General features: G+C 38.7%; 4 protein-coding genes across 4 annotated transcripts; 1 reads left to right on the forward strand and 3 right to left on the reverse strand.

Annotated features, from left to right (window-relative positions):
• Positions 1-304: 304 nt before the first annotated feature.
• On the reverse strand, positions 305-7,803 carry LOC145913234 (uncharacterized). Its single transcript, XM_083000819.1, has 14 exons — positions 7,739-7,803; positions 7,555-7,656; positions 7,156-7,246; positions 6,442-6,953; positions 6,263-6,362; positions 5,896-6,100; positions 4,593-4,639; positions 2,614-2,738; positions 2,406-2,535; positions 2,153-2,218; positions 1,941-1,955; positions 1,509-1,691; positions 920-1,052; positions 305-535 (listed from the first exon to the last, which is right to left on the reverse strand). The coding sequence occupies exons 2-14, from the start codon at positions 7,630-7,632 to the stop codon at positions 484-486; spliced, it is 1,737 nt and encodes a 578-aa protein (XP_082856945.1). The 5' UTR covers positions 7,633-7,656; positions 7,739-7,803; the 3' UTR covers positions 305-483.
• A 5,863-nt stretch (positions 7,804-13,666) lies between these two features.
• On the forward strand, positions 13,667-15,363 carry LOC145913801 (uncharacterized). The gene is made up of 4 exons (XM_083001560.1): positions 13,667-14,032; positions 14,124-14,300; positions 14,451-14,683; positions 15,044-15,363. The coding sequence occupies exons 1-4, from the start codon at positions 14,018-14,020 to the stop codon at positions 15,177-15,179; spliced, it is 561 nt and encodes a 186-aa protein (XP_082857686.1). The 5' UTR covers positions 13,667-14,017; the 3' UTR covers positions 15,180-15,363.
• Positions 15,364-15,480: 117 nt separating this feature from the next.
• LOC145913802 (uncharacterized) lies at positions 15,481-17,045 on the reverse strand. The gene is made up of 3 exons (XM_083001562.1): positions 16,886-17,045; positions 16,226-16,369; positions 15,481-16,062 (listed from the first exon to the last, which is right to left on the reverse strand). The coding sequence occupies exons 1-3, from the start codon at positions 16,914-16,916 to the stop codon at positions 15,842-15,844; spliced, it is 396 nt and encodes a 131-aa protein (XP_082857688.1). The 5' UTR covers positions 16,917-17,045; the 3' UTR covers positions 15,481-15,841.
• A 948-nt stretch (positions 17,046-17,993) lies between these two features.
• Positions 17,994-22,093, reverse strand: LOC145914153 (cysteine sulfinic acid decarboxylase-like). Its single transcript, XM_083001930.1, has 10 exons — positions 21,796-22,093; positions 21,310-21,400; positions 20,483-20,589; positions 19,913-20,163; positions 19,446-19,562; positions 19,181-19,245; positions 18,991-19,069; positions 18,808-18,921; positions 18,371-18,511; positions 17,994-18,266 (listed from the first exon to the last, which is right to left on the reverse strand). The coding sequence occupies exons 1-10, from the start codon at positions 22,091-22,093 to the stop codon at positions 17,994-17,996; spliced, it is 1,536 nt and encodes a 511-aa protein (XP_082858056.1).
• Between the last annotated feature and the right edge of the window lie 610 nt (positions 22,094-22,703).

The raw sequence follows: 22,703 nt of genomic DNA on the forward strand, positions 1-22,703 counted from the left end.
TCCAGTAACAAAAGGTCCTGCACCGGCAATTGTTTTCTATCAAAGGCTCTGACCAATGATGTCAAAAGTTGCCCTGACCAAACTTTAATTATTGCCCTGACCAATTTATGAAAGGACAGGGTTTCAAGTGCAAAAAATGTGATTAATTTGCTTTGTTCTTAAATACGTCCTTCGGTTATCACTTCCCAAGTATATACCACAACTCCAAAAAATCATGTGAGAGTATATGTTAGGCTATACAGTTCACCGTTCTTGTTCATACAGCAAGAAATTTAGGCAAGTATTGCCAAAACAAGACAAACAGTTAAAAACGCCAGACTTTATTTACGACATCACGATAAACGCAAGCGACGGCCTTCGTTCAAATGGCACGAAAAACAAGTAATAAAAAATTAACCGCAGTCTCAGAGAAGTGGCTTCGAAAGGCGCTGAAAACTGCGCCAGGATTAAGCAAAAAAAAAGCTTGTGAACTTTAGGAAGGTATCAGTATGGTCCTGGCCTTCCTCCTCCACCCCCACGAGAAGACCCGCCTCGCCTACACAAAAAACAACGTTGGTTTATTATTTCAGCGTCAAACACAATAGCTTTTAAATATCTAAATGTTACAGGTAAAGAAATAAGTAAACCCAATATCTTAGTAAAGAGCGATTTAGCCGTATGTATTTCAACGGTATATAAAGCTACATTTAACACAGATCGTATTAGCAGTTTAGGATTATTTTTTTCAGTTAATCAATTTGAACCAGTACACCATCAATTATATTCATAGTTAGAAGTAATTGTGCAAAGACCTAGAAATCTTCACAATTTTTTTTACTGCAAAAGAGTTTTTGAAAAAGGTTGTGCTACTGAATGTGATAAATCTATTGTTCAATCTTGCACAACATTAACACTTTTATGTGGATTTGTCGTCGCCTACCACTTTCCGCCACCACCACCGGGTCCCCCGCTGCCTCCTCCTCTTCTGTCGTCACCTCTTCCGCGACCCCCACGATCTCCGAATCCACCTCTTCCTCTTCCACCTCCACGATCTCCATAACCTCCTCGTCCACCTGAAAGAAAATAAATACATGACAGAAACCTGGTTACATAGGAAGGAAATAAGATGAACAATGTGTTTAACTGTATAAAAAGTAATTTAATTTATTTAAAAATTAAGCACAATTCAATGTTTCCTGATTGAATATTGTGGAAAATGTCATAAAGACCACAGGAATCAGTTTGTTCTGCTTGGTTGTGGCCAACTGAACTGTCCTTATTTATCCAATTACGCTCAAAAAGAAACAGATGATGCCATTTAGGCAAAATTAATGTTGATTTCTCACAACAAAACATTGCACTGACATTGATCGTCTGCTACTCTTTGTTAAGTAATTTTGGACAAATTTACCACATCCCCTGCTGAATTAACTTAAATTTAAAAATCCAAAAACATTGTTGCATTTAAAGCAAGCAGAGTATTTTATGGACCGAATGTAATTCATTCATAAATTTGAACTTTTACAAACCTCTATCACCACCGCGACCACCTCGGAAACCACCACCGCGGTCTCCACCAAAACCTCCTCTACGGTCTCCTCCATACCCACCATCGCCACGGTAACCGCCGCCGCCGCCACCACCACCACGGTCCCCGTAACTACGATCACCAAAACCTCCACCTCCACGTCCACGACCGCCTCTTCCTCGACCTAAAATCAAATTTTGTAAAAAGTGAACAAAATTTTAATGGAATATACCACTTGTATACAATGGCTATCAACATTACAAAAGAGAGCTACATTTAAGTTGACACATTGAAGCACAACAAAGTCTCCTTTCGATTTTTTTGTTCAATATCATTTGATCACGTATCACATTATCAGTTAGCTGCATTGCAAAACCAAGTGCCAAAGACTTGACAAACTAAATACAGGATGTTGATTCTTAACAATTCTTACCTCCGGCAAATCGAGCTGCAAAACAGAAAACAAGTCATATTTAGATCAGAAACAGACAATAAAAACTAAATGCATTTTTATATTTAGAAGCATGTTATCCATCTGCAGTAAGCAAGTTTTTCACCAGCACGTTAAAATGAAATTTTACTGTACATACACATACTCCCAGTCTCCCACTATGTTTATAAAATGATTATTAGATGTTTACCAACCTGGCCCCGATGATGGTTTCTGTTGGGCAAAACTGACACTCAGCAAATTACCGTTGTATTCTTTGTCTGTAAAACAAGCATGATCTTACAGTGGTGAAAATTTTTAGGTTGCATAAGAAATGCTCTTGAAAATTTAAACTATATGATCGAACAGCTGTCGGTGCTGTTTCAGCAAGACATCAATCAACAAACAATTTTATTCAGGTTCAACAAACACTTTATTAATACTCCATAAACACATGATAGGTCTTACTGTTGAACCAATCAATGGCAGCTTTTGCAGATGGAGGGTCATCATATGTTACTGTACATTCACCCTTAGGCACATTTGTCATCTTGTCCATGTATACGAAGATCTTTGGATCGCGTGTCTTTTTGTCTTTCTGCAAATTAATTAAATAAAAGAATATAAACAAAAGTTAATTGGGAATAAGTTTATCAGCTATCTTTAGTGGCCAAACCTTAATAATTCCAATTTGGCCAAAAAAGGTAGCAATCTTTTCACTTGTGACATCTTGTCCCATTCCAGACACATAAATTGTATCACTTTCTGGTCCTGGTGTGTTATCCACGGACGGGCCTCCATCTAAAATACAACACAAGTCAGGGTCGTGCTTATCACTAGAATTTGGGCATTTTAGAACAAACAGTAACAAGTTCAGTGTAATTCTTTGTCAAATATGTTTTGCTCCACAATGATTTTTGCCAATCTTCATAAACAATAACAGTGACTTATTTTGCTGCACTTAAAAAAAGAATTGTATAAATGCACTGGTACAATTTCAAGTTCTTGGCCAAAGTACATACAAACAATACAGATGTACAAGACAATTTTGGTAATATAGATAGAACATCTTGCATGACACTGAATGTTCACAACATGGAACCTCTTGCTTTTGTTTGGGTTTGACAAAAATACTTTAAAAGCTTTAAATTAGGATGATGGAAATGTTGCTTGTGGTAACTAAGTTTAGGTTTTGTTTGCATTTGCCATTTAGATTGGGGGAGGGAATGCTGGTTTAATACTGAGACAACCACATCATAACAGGGCAAATGTTTAATCATAATTAGACAAATTGTATTATAGTCCTTTTATGTATATACAACTAGTTTAAATTTGCACATACCGACAACTGTTTGCAAGTTTGATCTTTTTTGGTTAAAAACAATTGTGTATTTTTCTGCTGGCTGGCTGTTCACAACATAGCTGACAAACCCTAGTGTGAATTTTATTGTACCTTTTTTGTTTTATTTTGAGGGATTAATATTGCAAGTTACAAAAACAGCATTCAGACTTGTGAACTGAATTTCAATACAATAAAGTAGGTACATGCATCTACGAAATATATATCAAACCATGTTGTATATCCCCCACCCAAACACCATATGTTTTAACCCACCACCACAACAATTTCACAAAACCTAAACCCAGTACTTACCTTAAAACATAACAGCTTATACTGCACCAACACTTTGGCTGAATGCAAGTATAGAGCACATGTTTTTGTCACTTTCTAAACAATATCATATCTCAAGTCTACCAATATCCCAAGTCCAATATAGTAAAATCTTGTGTATGGACAGGAGAGGGTCAAAAAAGAAGTGTTTCAAAGATGCTTATTGTCATGAAGGTCAATGACTCCTGGTATGGCCAAGTTGTCAAAGCAAAATCTTCTAGGTTAAAGTGCTTGACTACTTTTATGCTAAAACAAACATTGTAGCCATCCCTATTAAGAATCTAATTTTATACAAGATGTCCATTGGCAGCTTTTGTATAAAATCCCAAGTCATTTGTCATCGTTTCATATCAATATATTTTGCCTGACAATAATCAGTATTATGTCGCTTTTTCAAATAGGTTCCAAACATCAAAAATTTGCGTTTAATGTGTCCAGCACTGTTGCGTTTGCTTATTGCACAACATGTCACAAAAAAGGTTGTCCAGAAAGCAAAAGTTACTAGTTTAAATAAACTATTGACCATTTATCAAAACAGCATGGAAAAGATTTGATCTTGCCCAATGTATTATGACTTTAAAACATGAAAATAGTAATACCAGAACAAGAATGTGCAAAAACATGATGTGCTCTCCATTCTTAAGATTTTAACTTACGTCAATAAATAGGTATTGTGAGCACATGTGACAAAATAAACATTTCTTGGAATTTGATAAAATACATTTTAGGATCACTGTCATGGCTCAGAATTAGGGCAGTTTAATGTACTCAGATGGTACTGAAGTTTCTCAATGCTAAATTACAATCTGTGTTTAAAACCTGATAACAATGTAGCACTTGTGATTCATTTTTGGTTGGGCTGGTTTCTCTTTTAGAAGCAATCAGGAATGTATATGTTTAAAAACAATGGCGAAGAGGTGCCAGCAGTGTCCATAACATTCTACACAGTAGCACAGGTTATTTCGAATGAATGAGGCACTTACCACTACCTCCCCCTTGTTTGAAGCCTCCTGAGTCACCCTGGTCACCACTGAATTGAAAAGCAACCAAATTTTATAACAGAGCCCGCTTGATTTGAAGCTGGGCATCAAATTGTTTGGATATTGAAATGTAAACACAATTCACTTGGTAAATGGGTGGCAGTTAATTCATAGGTATTCATATTCAATTCAAATGCAGGCATGGGGTATAAAAATGTACCGTAATGCTGAATTGATCTAAGCAAAAATAAAGGCAGAAACTAAGGTGCCACACACTTGGGAGTTAAATAAAAAGGGGGGAACTCTTTAAACTTCATTGATTTTAAAACATTCACAAGGCTTTGTATAAAATCATTCCCAGAAAAGTCCTTGCAAGTAAAAAGGTGCAACATGCCTAGCTAATAAATATACAATAAAATAGATGGCATTATTGCACTAGAATAGTGCAAAGTTGTACCCCATGCCTGGATTGCAAGTTGTATAATAGTTTTGTTTGTCTTATCTCAAATAAAACCAGAATATAAAAAATATCTAAAGCCTAGACCGATATTCCTTTATCATGTGTCTGTCCATTATATCAAAAAACATAGAAACTTAAGTGTAAGTACATGCTTCTAAAAATTAGAGTATTTGGAACTATTTTTGTTGGTCGATGAAGCTTATTTTGAAATCAATTTCCTAACAATAATTTGAATGCTACATGCCATGTATTTAGGATATGATTAGGTTTACAGGCTTCGCAGCCCAGGCATTGCAGCCTAGCTGGATCAGCCACTTTTTCCTGACAAGTCAGAGCGAGATTTCATAAAATTAGCTCCCGGTGAGATTTGACCTCACAACCCTGGGATAACCAGGCCCAACGCTCTACCAACTGAGCTACAGGAGCTCAGTAGTTTCACAGGGTATATTGTGGCCAAGGTACACTGGTGAGCAAGCACACAACTTGTCAGGCAAGTGAGGCAACCTTCACATATACGTAGGGGATCTCTACCACTATAATCAGACAACGCAGTAATGTTTCCTTACTGCGGTATTTAGGATATAGCAAATATATTATAACACTCAATAATGAGCTCAATCACAGTATATCATTTCCAAAAATTATGTAAGAAACCAAACTATCAGGCCTAAACTTACTGGAAATAGCAGACTATTGAAATTCAGATGTTTGTATAATAGTAAGAAAGGAAACATATCAACCAAGATATATTGTTCTAAACATCACAGCACTTGTCAATTTGATATGAAATATGGGTCTGGGACTTTGATATGCGACTAATAGCTGAATGAAATTTCTTTTACATACCGTGAATCCCCATATCCACCGCCTCGCCCTCCACGGAAGCCACCACGTCCTCTGCCCCCATCGTAGCCACCACGGCCTCCATCATAACCGCCGCGGCCCCCATCGTACCCGCCCCGGCCACCCCTGCCACTGTCTTGACCACCTCTCCCTCCATCATAGCCTCCGCGACCACCACGTCCCCCTTCATAACCACCTCTTCCCCCACCTGGAAACATTTGTGCATTTACTTTTCAAAAAGTTGCACCGAATTATGAATTTGACTTTTTTTACTGGAGCAAAGGGTAAAAAATGTATTTTTTTTATGATTTTGTTAAAATGTTTTGACATTTTAATCGAACATAAAGATATTTGAAAATGTACACACTACCTCTTTGACCATAGGGATACCCCCCCAAACCCTTATCGTTGTAAAAACCTCTATTTTGATTTCCAGCTGATTCTCTGTCACTTCCACTCCTGTCTCTTTGCTAAAAGGAAAAAAAAATTATAACTGCAGCCAAACATGACAAAACACCCAAAGACAAAGTAATATAGGAAAAAACTTACAGATCCCCCTTGGTTGTAACCACCAGACTGACTGCCTCCACCTTGACCATATCCCCCAGATTGCCCTCCTTTTCCATAACCACCATTGCTCCCTTGACCATAACCTCCCTGTTGGCCACTTTGTCCTTGGTTGTATCCACCAGATTGGCCACTACCTTGCCCATAACCACCAGATCCACCTCCTTGGCCCTGGCCATAGCCAGCAGACTGCTGACCTTGTCCAAAGCCTGATTGCTGTTGGCCACTTTGCCCATATGAGCCAGTGCCAGTCTGTGACTGTGGAGTTTGTCCGTACCCGCCTTGTTGACTTTTTGATTGGCCATAAGACTGTTGTCCCTGGCCATAGCCACCACCTTGCTGTTGTTGCCCTGGCTGGTCTGTGCCAGGCTTGCTGGATGCATTTGCACTTCCTCCTTGTTGGTAAGACCCCTGCTGGCCATACTGCTGGCTGTAGTTTCCTCCAGCACCACCACTTTGCTGATTATAACCTCCACCTCCATACTGTTGACTTACTGTGAAATAAATAACTTTAGCAGTGATATAACTGTGTTGTTTTTCAAAATTTGGTGAACAGGAAGTTATCTTTAAGTTTGATAAAAATTTACATGGTTGAAAGAGACACAAACTAGGTCAAGAGTGACCATAACATGGTAAATTCTGTATTAAGGTTCTGTGCTACTACAACTAATTTATATTAGTAGTCCATATACTTACCCCCTGCTCCTGCTCCTCCCTGCTGCTGTTGTTGTGGATATTGGGAATAACCATAATATCCACTGTTCTGACCACCACCTGGGGCTGCGGCCTGTTAAATCACGGTTTATAAACATATAAGTTAGGATTTTACCAGATTGGCATGTTTGTGAAGGATTTTGTTCAGATCATTGATTGCACACAACTCATAAAGTTTTTCATATGTTAATGCATAAGCTAATTGTTCAAATTGGGGGGTTATATCTGCTAAAAAATGTCCAACATATTAGCTTCGGGCTTGTATGTTCAAGGTTATCAACTCGCAAGCTTTTTGCACCTTATGTCGATTTTTACGAGATATATTAAACTAACGAGACATTACAATAAACAGAGGTAATTTTTTAAACCGTATTTTCATACCTGTTGTTGTCCGGATTGTCCACCTTTTCCCATCTGTTGCCCTTGCCCATAGCCATATTGCTGTTGAGGCTGCTGCATCGCGCAGAAAGTTTTCAGTAGTTTCTTCGAAAATACGAACTACTTTTAATTACGTTTTAATTTTCCGGCGCTACAAATATCGAGATATTATGAATGTTTAACATACACTGCTAGTCAAAAATTTTTTAAAATTTTTCCCAAAACCCCTTGCTTGTTGCTTCCTTCCTTCGCTTTGCTTCTGAAAAAACACGCATAGTTTTTACTGGATGAGCCATGTGTTCAAAAGTTCCCAAGAATAATATTAAAATTGTATGATAATAACTCACGCACATATTTTGATAATGAAATTAAAAGTGACTGATTTTGGTTTGAATTCAAAAGTTTAGATGGTAACATTAACTTACGATTTTCTTAATGCAATTCCAATTCATACGCTCATCCAATTGCAATTTTTGCGTTGCATTGTGGTCTCTTGTCACGTGACTGCCTATAGCGCAAACCAAGCGAACAGGCGTAGAAATCTGTTTTGTAATCAACTAAAGTCGAATAAGTTATTTGTAGCATATTTTGCCTCATAGGTTTACATGGCACAAATCGACAACATCAGCACTGTAGTTTAAATAATAAAATTACAGCTAATTTGGCAATATAACTTTCATTGGGAATTTCAGTTCTGCTCCAGTTGCAAATCTTGTGTTCACCACCTGGTGTCGATAAAGGGAAGAAAATGTATTTTAGGAAAAGAAGCAAACTATTTATAGCTGCGTTAAAGTCTTACTTTGACTCATAAAACTTCTTTATTTTCAAAAAATAAGTGGTCACGCACTCACTTTTTCTGTGCCCACTTATAACAAGTACTTTATAAACAATGGCAATGTGTGTGGGCGTTAAAGGGAATAATTGCCATTGGCGACGTCTGCTGTTTGCACCAGTCTCGATGACCGGAAAGCTGTTACAAGTGGACAACGAGTTCGCGAACTGCATTCCAAACTGATTGACTTTTGACAATGGCCTGCACGCGTGATTGAAGGTGTTCATAGCTTCCTCACAACAGTCCATCATCTTTAAACAGGAAGGAACTTACAACAAAATGGCCACCTTGCTGGGTGGGCTCGCATCCTCCTATGAATAGTCGCAAACATCCGCTGTGAGTCAAAGGACAGCTCGTCCGGGAGGAAATCAACGTAAGTGCACGCTTTACCATGCAATCCCGCCGTTTTTGCTAAGTGGAGCAGTTATTTCTGTATACCTAAAGCTGTTTATCTTTAACGCAAATTGGAATCGTCATTGGGCGTCCCAGGAAGTCACGTTGGAGCCACAGCGCTGCAAATGTTGCGCAACGGAAACTAGATTCAAGCTGCCACCAACGGAAGAACGTCAATCAGTAAAAATATCATAAAAGATTCTGCAATTATATTGCATGACTAAGAAGGTGTCACATGGTTGCTCAGATTTTTCTGGAAGCTGCGTCACGTCCCTAGCCTGGGGATTCGGCCACCATGTCTTTACACATGCACCATACTTCCAACACATTCACGTGTGTTGTAAATACCCCAATATGGCAGAAGATTGCTTCGCACGTAGCCATGCTCATACTTGAAGTAGTTAATTGCCTCATTCAAACCGCTTCGCAGATGCCTCGCAAATAGTTTTCGAATTGTGCTTTAATTGACTGCCGCGAAAGACGTCCGAATGAGTCGCGACGGAAAATAGCTTTTGGGTCTCGGCGATTGAATGAATGAATGAATTAATTACATATAAATGGTTGTTCGGACGACAAAATTTAACAACATGTTTCGATTACCTGAATGAGTTGGGCGATTAAGGGAACGAAAATAATATTTTGCGACATATTTTCTTCTCGAACGTAATTCGCGATGACGATCAAGTATGGATAGATTGACAGCAATGATTTGGTTAAACTTTGGACATCATACGAGTAAATTGACTGCGTTTCTCGCAGCGTATTGCTTTGAAGGAACTGATTTTTATGTGATGTTAATTATAATTATGCTTCAAACTTATATGTGGCTGTTTACCGATAAATGACACAATGACCCTGTTGTGTTACCTCCATGACGGAAATTTTCCTGTTGGTACTATTGTATTGATCGAAACAGTTACACGCCCTTGTTAATCATTCCACGATTTTGGGGCTTATGTAACTCACATTCACACACGACGGCACATAAAAGTAAAAGAAAGGTTAAACAGAGCATATTTGCTTTGAAATGTTTCTTAACGAGTATAATTGCAAGCAAAATTGCTTTCCGAAACCTACGACAGTGCATAATCAATATCTGCACCAAACTTCTGGATGTCATCAGCTTTGTTTGTTTGGCATTTTGTTTTCGAAACCTATCCTGTAAGTACGAATAATACGCGTGTTCATGAATTGTTTGCGTCATTTCAAACCTTTATCTCCGCCATAACCTGTCTGAATATCGACATTTTTTGCCAAATATAGTTCTTTTCCGAAGCGTTTTCCTTTCACGCATGCGGACCTTTGTTTGCGTGTCTCGGCGACGCAGCAAGAGTGGGGTCGTGACGTCACAGTTCCTAAGAAGCGTGCGCTTTTTTGTCGAATTCAAAGCGCCCTGACGTTGTACGCCCGAAATTGTTGGCCTTGTTTCAAACGTTGATTTGGTTTTTGATCGACAAATATAATTTGTGAGAGATTTACTCATGTGCGTTTCTCATCGGAGATGTAAGTTGATGGCCAAAGTGTTTAATCCTCAGGGGGTTCAGTGATTGGTGTAGACCACAGACAACGTTCATTGCAACATATTTCCATTAGAACTCGCATTTCGACTTATATGACATCTCGTAAAACCCGCCATTAAAAACGTATTAGGCGTTTTGTTTTACTCACTTTTGTGTCAAGTTTTGAAAACATTTCAAACTCTGACTGAAAAGTCAAAAACCTTCTGCTTTTTTGTGAATCTCCCAATGACAACATGCTATCCTGTTGAGCAAAAAAAAACACATTTCAAAAGTGACTTGCGAATCCTTGCTTGTTGATATTCGTTACGACGACGTTATCACTGAAGCGAACTCTAACCATAAGGGTTGGATTTCTAAACGGAGCACAAATATTTATAGATCATAAACATGTCTATTGATTCGGTTCAACCCTACACGCGGTCAAACGTTGCTCAGCAGTCTACCATAAGATCAGTATCATGCATGAGGTAGGGGACGATCAAACCAGATTAAGTCATGTATAGAGGAAGCTGTGAAACGGGTTTGTAGTCTTTAGAGATTGTGGATTTGAGTAAACCATTTGATCTACGTTGCGAAATATCGGCTTTTGTTATCCACTTTTCTTTGATCTGTTGTTGCAAAGGAAAGCTGAATATAAAGAGGCCGCGCCGAACTCTTTTTAATTAAAACCGCAACAGAGCCGTAAAACATATGAGCCATTGTGTTGTCGGCGTTTTTCCATACTGGTACGAACGGATCAAACGGAATTAGCAAATTAGCATTGAGGTTCAATGAACTTTTCCGCAGAGGGTAAATATTCGTCACAAAACGTCAAGGCGATATGCCAACATTTGATTTAAGATATTATCGCGAGAAACTTTTACCGCGTTGCCAAAAACGGACTTGATTCACCAAACCCCACACCTTTCGCGCTTTGAGAAAGTACGTTTGAAACTGTTTCGCAGTGTGTCGCCTATAAACAACCGAAAGATTCTTTTGTTCCCCGTCCAAAATGGTGCATACAACGCGCCCAACCACTGCGTAAATATTTGGTGACGTTGCTATACATTGGTTATGACGAAATTTTCGATGTGAGTATTTTAGACTGTCGGCAGTCATTTCTCCAAATGATGGAAAATATGTCGATATTCATTTAAGGCGTGTGAGAGTGCCCTCGGGCTTCAAGCATTTCGCGAAAATTTTAAATTGTAAATCTTACTAAACACAAAAAGAATGTTATATGGCTATTTTTGCATCGGTTGCAGCATCGACTTTGTGGTCAATGCACCAAATCGTACCGGAGCGTTTAATAAGATCACCACGTACCTAATACGAACTGTGAGTATTTGTGGACGTTGGTACATAAAAATCACGTTCACCTTTACCAACTCCAACCTCTAATTCCGGACACAAGTTCTGCCTCCAAACGACCGCACTATTCGCGTAGGATCTACGTATGTTGTTTGCGTGGAGTCATGTGTTGGTTTCTCGCCGCTAATCGTGTTTTCGAATTGATTTATTTGTTGGCACACAAAAGCAGTGACAATTGAACTTAGTGCTTGGCGATCGGCTTAACTTCGGCTTCGAGTCGCCAGTTCATGACCACTGTGACGTAATAATTCAAATGTTATTTGTTGTGGCGACAGGCGACAATGCCTTCCGGATGCGGTTTTATTATCTTAAGTTGCCAGGTAATCGGTTGTTTTAGTAATTTCCGTGAAATTGATTTTATCTTTGGCATCGGGCATTTTTCCACCAAAAACAGCATGAAAATCACGCCTCATGTTTCAGTCATTGTAGTTTTTGGAAAAGATTTAGGATATTTTGGGTTTAAACTCCTACTCTACTGTTTATGTAAACAGTTGATGTTGCATTTAGCGACTAAAACATTCCACTATTATTAGGTGTTGGTGGTAACCAAGGACGAAGTTAGTTGTCTTGGAAACACGGTAAATATACGTATCGTGAAAATTCCGGTTCGATATATATATTTCTTCATAACTTCTCTGCGTGGGTTTTTTCTGATGGTAGCGCACAGATCATGACAAAGCAAAGTTGTTATGGACGGGAAGGTGCCGTGCGTAAAAGACAATTTTTAAACAGCGGCAATTGCCGCAACATTTAATCTTTGCGATTCGCTAATTGAAAACTATTTTCCAACGACAACCTATATTAACAACAACAACGGCACACTTTCTCCTTAAATGGGCCATACGCATCAACGACAGACTTAGGCACAGTAGATTTAATTGCGAACGTAACCACGACAAAATTAGCCTAAACACCCAACGGAGACAATTTTAGGAAAGGGCGTGCGTCTGGCATCTCCACAGACACCGATATATGGCAATGCACAAAATTCAAACACGTTTAATTTTCGTGCAAGGCACTGCTTGGGAACCGACGCTGCAACCAATGTCAAAGATCATTTTTATCTTCGAAACGTGAGGTGTCCGCCCATCTGCGCGGTTTAATAATTTTACAACTTGGTACGTTTTGGAAGGTGTTATTGTTCGGTCGTGACAAGTCCGCCTGCACGTATATTGGAATCTACAAGAACTTCTTTAAACTAAAACCATGGCATATTTGAGGATCAAGTCATCTTACCACGGAAAATGCACTAAAGCTACGCATTGCAATTAAACAAAATTACATGCTTAAAAGCGAGAGATTCACACGATTAGGTTTTAGATATGTCAATTGTGCCAAAATGTGCCGTATTTTGTGAAACTCTTTCGATGAGAAACACATGAAATTATGGCATATGTTTTAAAAACAATTGGATAAAACTGCTCGCTATAGCGATAATATGTTGTTGGTAGGAGTGTTAGCAAACGTTCTGGCAACTTAAGTGATAAATTTACATTCTGTCTGGAATTTTCTTGCGGAAAATAGTTTGCTAATGTGATTTTTGCCAAATGTTGATATCAAATCACATGTTCGTGCAGCTTGGGAATAACGTTGGCATATATAAGCACTTAGCGTTATTCGTGCTGATTTCGTTGGACACTTGTCCTTAAGTCATTCCAGTAACCTAATTTGGGTTGTCCTCTATCAGAAACACACTGTCTCCAAGGATGCAGCCGGTTTAAACACGAATCCAGTTAATTTGCAGACCAAAATTACATTCCTATGCAAACAGTGACAAAAAATAGTAAATTGTTGTAATTTTAGTCATGAAGCGAGTCCGCTCGTAACGTCACCCGAAAATATGTAGCCATGGACAGTCTATTTTGGCCACCACGTTTTCCACCCGCGTAGCCGGTGGTTTTTAGCGCTGCGGCGACAAGCCACTGGTACGTCATAATCAGCTTTCTTCTCGCGTTTGTGAGCTAATAAATACCGCCTGCAAAGTGGGTTGAGGCGAAGTCGTGGAAGGTTGGGCTTCAGCCTGTAGTGTTTACCACTGGACGTGTCGCAACGTTTGTGGTACCAGGTGGCGCATTTGGAACCCAAATCCGGAGAGGTTGGGCCGTTCCGACGCCGCCTGGCCCTGCGCGGTATTGTTGGGGGGCGTTGTCTGTCTTGTTGGTTATATATTTGCTGGAGAAAATGATCGTAGTCAGAAGTCGCAGGCTTTTGTACCAGGATGTGTCCACCTGTATAATTTTTCTGCTATTGTTTGTTGTTACGCTTTTATAACTAATGTTTTTTAGTTTCTAGAGCCCAACACGCTAAGTTGTTCAGACATAAAATAAATTAAAAGTTTTGTATCGAAACCAACGCAGAGGAAACAAAGAAAATGAACGCTCTTACGGTAAGTGATTGACAATTTAGTACTCGATTTAAAAATACAATTCCATTTCCGTGTCCTATATTGTTTCTGTAACGCATATTTTCTCCCGCAGATACTTGCTTCTTGTTCTGTTCTCCTGGCCACACTTTGCATTCACGTTTCCGAGGGCGCATGCTTCGCTGGCTACGGTTGCTATGACACCGAAACAAACAAAACTTACACCGAAGGGGAAAGGTGGAGAACGCCCTCGTGCACAAGTTGCCGATGCTCATCAAACAAGCAATACGTGGTAGGTGGTTGACATTCTATCTGTAAATGGCACCTCCAGTTTATAACACAGCTGCAAATGACATCTGTGGTTTTACTAATTGTTTTGGTGCCTAGTCCTCGTCACCAAAAAAATTAACGTTTGTAATAACCTGAACATTTTCATCTACAGAAACTGTGCCTCGAGTACCAAAAACTCACCAAATCCCCCAAAAAATCCGGTTTCGCAGCAATATTGGTGGAAGACAACGACCCAGAGGACATGATTAAAGAGGTCGAAATCACAATGGAGGAATCTGTCAACTTTGAATGCCCAACATGGAACGCCAACGCTTACCAGAATCATCGTCTCTCATATCATTTCGTGAGCTACGTCGTGAAAACTTTGGAATACAGCTGCTGCACGTAAGTTTTGCACTCTTTCGTTTATCCCTTTTTCATTCAACTTGGAAAGCTTAAAAACGAAATTAAATATGCGAGTAACGTAGTAACACAAAAAAATATGTTTTTTCATTCTTACTACACAGAAAATAAGGCGCAGTTGTTAAACAACAATAGTTACTTTATTCCGACTGACAATAATTACAATAACAAACCTCGTTTTGCTACCGGATAAGCCTTTCACTACACAACCACTAGATTAACCATCCCGTTTTCTGTATAACTTCCGAAATAAACACAGTTTTTACAAACCTAACCAAGAATTTATGTAGCGCAACTACTTCTCGGTACTGTAAACAAGCTTAATCCGGATTTATTTTACAGACCTGGTTATCCAGTCCAGTATCCGCGCCCGTGTGAGTCCAGGCTTAACAAGCAGACTTGTCAATACGAGTTTTTCATGAAGGGAACCAACCAGCCTTGTACAGCACGTGGCACGTTCTCCATGGTCGGAAAATAAAATTATTTCATAATTTCATGAAAATTATTCGGCCCTTCGTTTGGCTTTTGCGTAAACAGAGTTTGATTATTATTTTTTAGCGACGTGCCTTCTCTTTCGCTGTATCTTTACTGTTTGTTGTTGATGCAAATGTGTTTTTTCTTTCTTTGAACTGTGTCTTTGTTTATCTTCCTCTTTGATCTTTGTCGTGTTGTGCAAAATAAAAAACACATTTCACACAAAATTGAAATTGAAATCGGGTAATAACCTAAGTCATGCCAGATCAGCAAAACTCTACATAAAGAAGTTCTATATGCTTGATATGGGTATGTTTTGGTTAAAAAGTATTGGTAGGAAAACAGTAACAAAACACCCAAACATTAAATAAAATGCATGGAACACTGCAGTTATGTAACTCTTAAAGTGATTTTATTAAGCAGCTACAAAGGGCACGTTGCTATGACTGATTTCCTAAAAAATGCAAGTCATTGCACAGTTGTGCGCAGTTATGCAATTGACAAAGCTTGCCAATTGCAATATAAAGTTAACAAACTGGTGACGGTTAATCAGTGTGGCCAAAACTGCACAGTTACCAACCTTGACAAACAGTTAAACTGGCTAAAGTAACGGCAACAATGTCACAATTCCACGGCAATTTGTCTGCGTAAATCATATTTATGACGTCACAGTAATTTGGTAAGATTCCAAGCTAATAGAGCAACAAGCAATGTTGTTGAGACTGGATTAGTTTTGACTTGTGGGGCATTTCCACTGCTGTCGCAGGAGCTGCAACATAGCAAAAGTTGATCGCCGGTTTTCTTTTTGTAGTTCAAATTCTCGCAAGTGCTAATCGTTTCGTTGCAATACTTGATCAAGGTACGGCCATTTCCAGAATGAACTGTAACTGCATGCAAAAATTGCTGGTGTAACTATTGCAGCATTCAACTTAGGCTTTTGCATTGTAATATTACTTTCATTACAAGAAATCACTTTACCCTTTTAATTCAATAACTTAACTTTTATCAACGTGACTTAAACATTAGCTTCAAAGTTAATTTAAAAGTTACCCGAACTAATCGTGTGACACAGACTCGGTTTTGATTCTGGGCAATGTTCCCTGTGAATGTTAATTTCCTTTTTGGCGCAGTATCCAAGATTTTTTGTGTAACAGTAGTAACAGTTTTTGTACCCGTATGTCTGGGTAAAAATTCCTGCAAAATCATTGATTTTTAGTAATTATTAGTATTGTATGATAGTTTTTTGAATAAAGCTCTGGATTTTTAATAGGTTTGTTCATTACCCAATATTATGACTCATACTATATACGAATCATGCAAAAGCAAAACAGTCACTTTTTGCAAATGCAAGTTACATTCTATCAAAATCAAAGAAAGGCCTATAACTTTCTTGTAACCTACTCAATAATATATTTGTATATTTAAACAACAAGGTATCGTATAGTTTATTTTCATAAAATTTGTTACAATAACCCAAACAGAGTTATATTGAAAACACGGAATCTTTGCTATCCATTTGTAAACCTCTTATTGTGGAACCATGTATACACCGCAAGTGCATTCCACCAAATTGTTTGACGTCACCACATAAAAAATTCGCCGGCATTCGTACCGCGTAGTAGGTTTATCTGCTCGTAAAGCTGGCTTACTTCTTGTTTACGAGGAGAAGGGCACAACCAACAATTTAAACAGGCTTTAATCTGTACTTACCGAAAAGAAAGATTAGCAGCTTTGTTTCCATTTAAATCACAACACTTGTAGACAGTTTGAAGAAACTTAACGGATTTCGATTTTAACATCGAAGATGATTTACCTCCAACGCATCTTGTTATGCAGTCCGACTGCTTCTAGCAAAATACAGCTCGCAAACGATGCTCTATCAAGTAAACTACGCAGTGTTCTGCTGGTTAATCGTCTTCGAATCGCTTCATAGCTCCAGGCAAGCCCTTCGGTTATGTTGAATGCATTTAGATAAAGGCTTTAAAGACGTTTTTCAATAATAATGGGACAGCAGGCTTGTTTGTTTGCATGCCAATCCAATAAGTTGTTCGTTCACCCCAGAACAAATTGGCTAATTGACCGTTTGGTATTTATCGAAAAAAAATTTTCAAATTTATTTTGGTTTTATCAGTTTCTTTCGAAATTTTGTTGTGCATTGTAATGAGTTGGTCTGGGGCTTAACAAGATCATGATTACATATGCGCGACAACCTCGCGATCAAAATGTAAAAAGTGATGCCATCTCGTTTTCTTCGAGCAAAATGATCTTTAGCTCTACCTTGCGGTTTAATTATCTTATCATGTGGCACAATTGCATTATACTTACTTTAGGCACGACAAGTGCATACAACTTTAAAATAGGTAGCGGCTGCGTTTGTTTATTCGTATTCGAAACCAAACCTGGCTACGCTTTCCCGTTTCGGTATTGTTGGACATCCGAACGATTGTAATAAAAAGCAAATCTCCATGATGTTATTATTCGATTTTTCAATTTAATTGCAAACATTAACACGTGAAAGTTCAGTGAAAACTGCTTAGTTTGACAACCTGAGGTTTAACACCACACATTTATTGGTACAATGTTTTAAATATAAGAACACGTAGGCGATACAGTCGGTAAATGCTGGACAATTGATACATGAGCGAAAACTAAACTCGAAAAAATGTTCCAAGCTAATGCAATGTCATGAAAAATTATTGCAAATACTTTGCATTGCTACAAGCTAAAATTGTACAGAATATACGTATTGGTACCGTTGATTACGGACAGAATAAAATTATTGCCAACAATCACTGCGCAAATATATCACCAAAGGGTCTTATAAATTTTTTCCAATCCTTTCAATTTCATTCACAACAAACTCCATGTCCTTGTGGCCGACTTCATCATTTATAACAACCATGCGAAAGAAATTCGGTAGGTTTCCTACAGGTTGGTAGCCAACTAACATGCTACCCTGCTTCGTCATTTGCTCCTTGATTTTTGGAGGTATTGACGCCACCTGGCGACAGAAGTCCTCGTCGTTGAGATTCCACTTGAGTTCGCGCAATCTTTTAGGAAGATACCAGAAGCACACATTTGTGCATTGTGGCTAACAGGAGAAATGTGTATTGGTTTTAGAGAGAGAACAGGATGCTTTTTCAAACTAACGTCAACAAGAAACATACAATGTCAAAAAGGAATTGTCTTAATTACCTCAGAAACCAGTTTGAAACCTTCACGTTTGTTGATGAGTTCAGTGAGGTAACGGGAGTTATCGAAAGCCTTCTCAATTCTCCTCTTAAGTCCACTGGTTCCTCTTGCTTTCCACATTAGCCACAGTTTTAACGCATCAACCTTAATATCAAGAGTGGTTTCGTCCAGTTTGTCAACTTTGGTCACGTGTTTTGTGTAATCTGTTACTGAGCCTCCGTTAGCCACAGAGACAACAAGCGACTCAAAGTAACCAAACTTTCATTGGTCACGTGCCATGAAAAAGTTGAGGGACTGGTTTGGGCTAATTACAAACTGACCAGGAGTTTTTCATCCAGCAATATTACCTAACGCATTAATTGTGGGACTAAAACCCACAAAATTAACTAAATTGTGAGTGATTTGGGAATCAACCGTACACATTGTTGGCATTGTTCTACCTTTCTACCGCATTGGACAACCTTGGTTCCGACATCAAATTCAGAGCTGTACAGTGTCTTGTCTTGTTGGAAGAGGTACGGTACGTGAATGGAATGACATTCCTTTAATATATGCTATAAAACACGAATCAACGTTAATCACAGTAAAAAGCTTTCTACAATTGAGGAATGTATACAGCTTACCGCATGTTTTGTAACGAACACGCAGCATTGCAACGGCGCCATCATCATCTTGTGCGGATTCCACGTGACTGAATCGGATCTATAAAACAAACCACAGAACTGACTTACAAACTTGGCAAATGAATGGTCGGACATATGGATGTGTTCAAAATGTAAATGGAATCCCCAAGTTTACGGAAACAGTTTCTACCTGTGTATTCCTTGGCACAAATTCCGGTGTTTCTCGGTCAACATGACCGCTCCACCCCAAGCCGCCTTTGCACAAACAATTAATTTCAATATTTGTTGCTAATCTCAGCAACAATGTATAACGCAGATGTTTGCGACGTGTGCTGCAGTTTAGCCGTTTAACTTTGCTTCAACTACAATCTCTGTCAAACTTTAACGATATTGAACGCTTTTCTTTAACCAACAGAATGCAATGATATTTATTGAAGGAAGATAATTAAACTCACATCTACGTGCATCCAAATCCCATATTTCTGACAAATGTCAGCAATCTCATTGAGTGGATCAAATGCACCGAATACTGTTGTCCCAGCGGTCGCGATCACCGCAATAGGAACAGCTCCCTGTAGACACAAATACAGTCTTTCTTATTGCATGGTATCATTGCAATTCACACCAGTCTGTAAAATGGACGTTCAAGTATTCAAAGAAAAAACAAAAATGTTTTGCAAGTTTTCTTTATGAATTAGTTGTGTTTTTGGGATATCCATACATAAACTTGGACATTGTAGATGCTTTTAGTGCGTTAAGATAACTCAAAGTCACTTAATATTACAAATCTAGTGGTGAAACCAAGCAATATATAAAGATTATGAAGAAAAAATGAAAATAAATCAATTTTCTCACAAAAGCTATTACACTGACACTTGAGCTATAGCCTATATTCGATCAAGCAAGTAAGCTGAACACTTACTTCGTTCCGCAATTCCAATACGCGGCGCTCGAGGTCTTCCGTATCCATGCGCCCCAGCTCATCCGTTTTTACCGGGATGAGATCGTCTGTACCGATGCCCATGAGCGAGGCATTTTTCTTATTTGAATAATGGGAGTGGGCGCTCGAGAACGCCACCATGCGGGGAAGGTTTCTCATCCCTTTTTCCTTCACCTGTGGGAATTTGCTGAATCTTGCAAGGTTCAGTCCCAGCATGTTAGAATACGAACCACCTGAAACCATATCTTTTTTGTAAGCGATGTATGGAAACACAGTGACAGATATGGAATATGATAATATATTACAACAAAGTGTACCTAATATACGGCATGCTGGTTTAAACCTCAGCAAAAAGCAATTGTTTTTTTTAGTGTCTGTCTTTGTTAGAGAAGTCAAATAAATTTCTGATAAAACCGCTTAATTTAGTTGAGAACAACTTTTCACCGTTAGAGGCTCTGATAACCCCGGAGACTTAGGGCGTTCAGTGCGCTATCAAAAGGCATTGCAGCGTGCTGTGCGGCAATCAAACGTGCAAGCTGGTTTTCTGCTTACCGGGCGAAAATGTCCCGTCACCTTGCTTGTATCCAATAATATCCCGAAACTTCTTCAGAAGAACATTCTCCATAAGAACGAACACAGGCGCAACTTCGTATGTGTAACTAAAACGTGTGTGTTTTGGTTTAAGAAGTTGCAACCATAGCCAAAGAACGACACTATCTAAGACTCGATAGCGTATATATATTAAAATAATACTAAAAAAAGCAGTAGCTTTTTATACAGGATCAGCCTGGCTTATCAATCAGGAATATATATTTCGCCCCATGGGCATCTTCAGTTCCTTCAGTAAACACATTAAATGATATAAAAACGTCTTATTCAAATAGAATCTGAAGGAACTGAAGATGCCCATGGGGCGAAATATATATTCCTGATTGATAAGCCAGGCTGATCCTGTATAAAAAGCTACTGCTTTTTTTAGTATTATAAAACAAGTTGCAGTGATCGCTAGGCCTGCATCTGCAGTTTTGGGTAGATCCCAATATTTCAATTTTTTAAGTCAGTATATTAAAATAAGGTGGAAATCGTCAGGGCTACTTGCAACAGAATGGGAAATGATTCCCAGAATCAATTCACAAGCCAAAGAACGACATGATAACTGAATTTAATGATTTTTTTGGTTATAGGATTTTACAGAAATGTCCACAAATCCTTAAACAATCCTCGTTAATAAAATTAACCTTTATTAAATACGAATTATAATAAATATGTTAAAAAAACGGGTATAAATTTCTTATTTAAAAAAAGTACATATTCACTAAGTGTAGTTTTCATTCACAACTTTATATTACGTTGTGAAGAAACTTTGACAGGAAACTTACATTGAAGGATTCAGCACATCAGTAATAACCTGGCCGATGAATGCGTATGGATCAAGACCAGCGTATAGTTGATTGAAAAAATGAGGATGACCTACATGCAAAAAATTTGGTTAAATTTTAAACCAAACCTTTATTTGCGGTTTGCAAACACACAAAGAATGACGTGCAACTTTAGCTTTATTAGGATTTGCAACTCAGCAGGCAAACATAACCGGGTATCGGCCGCAGACTGTGTGTGAACAACCACGTGCGCACCACGAGGTTGGCAACTCTGGTATTTTTCCATTTCACCTCGTATTAATGTTTGTTCAAGTGAACTGAATTACAGTTTGTTTGCGAAACTTCGCGAATGATATGGGCCTATTTCATTACTACGAAACGAAAGGAAAGCAGTTGTGCCCGGTGGTAATTCTATATTACGTATAGGCTTCTCGGGTCTCCTGACAAATCTTTACTTTGAATTTGTATTAGCAAACCTAAAGTTACCTGTTTTGACGCTGCAGTCAAAAACGCCTTGACAGAGACGTAGTAGGGTGTGGTGGCTCTCCGGTTCGTCGTGGAGCTCAAAATCAATGCACTTTGCAAGGTCATCGGGTGCCTTAAAATTCACCACCGGGTTGTTTCGGTCTTTTGCTTTTTGCAGGCCTTCTTTGACGGTCAATTGCAGCGCCGCCTGTACGAACTTTTCCACGTCGCCCTCCTTCACAAAACCATCAGCAGTTTTGCAACTATTCAGTTGATCATATTGGGGCCCATGCCCGTTGGTGTAACCGTTTGTAGTCATATCGTTCTGATTGCTAAAACGTATAGTTTTTCAAATTCAAAAGCACAATTTAGCACAAAAGCACTATTGAAAGCACAATTTAGCAAATTACATATTAACATCTGAAAGCAATGCGTTTACGCATAAGTGCCACAACATAAGATAAGCATAGCGCTCCATCAAGGTTTGCGAGGTGCTGATTATCCACCTCAATGCCGCCATTACCCCGAAGTCCACTGTGATTTTAGACAGCTTTTTGACCACTGTAATTTTAGACAGCTTTTTGAACACTGTTCTTTTAGACAGCTTTTTGACCACTGTTATTTCAGACAGCTTTTTGACCGCTGTCATTTCATAAAGCTTTTCCACGCTAGCACTTAGAGTTGTAATGTTGTTCGACAGGATTCGCCTCTTGAACCTTGACTTACGTTAATGTTGTTATAAGCCTCATTCAGCTTGCACGGTGTATTTCGAACAAGGCTTCGCCTGCAAGTTTAAATTCCGCGTCTAAAATTGTCACTATGTAGTGCTGGATAGACAATAGCCAAATCTGTGTTTCTGCAACACCTTTCTACTCGACTAACAAATATAAACTCAACGCAATATGGCTTTAGCGCAACCGACTGCCGCA

This window comes from Ascidia mentula, chromosome 9 (genome assembly GCF_947561715.1).
Source record: "Ascidia mentula chromosome 9, kaAscMent1.1, whole genome shotgun sequence".
In the NCBI taxonomy this organism is placed as follows: domain Eukaryota; kingdom Metazoa; phylum Chordata; class Ascidiacea; order Phlebobranchia; family Ascidiidae; genus Ascidia; species Ascidia mentula.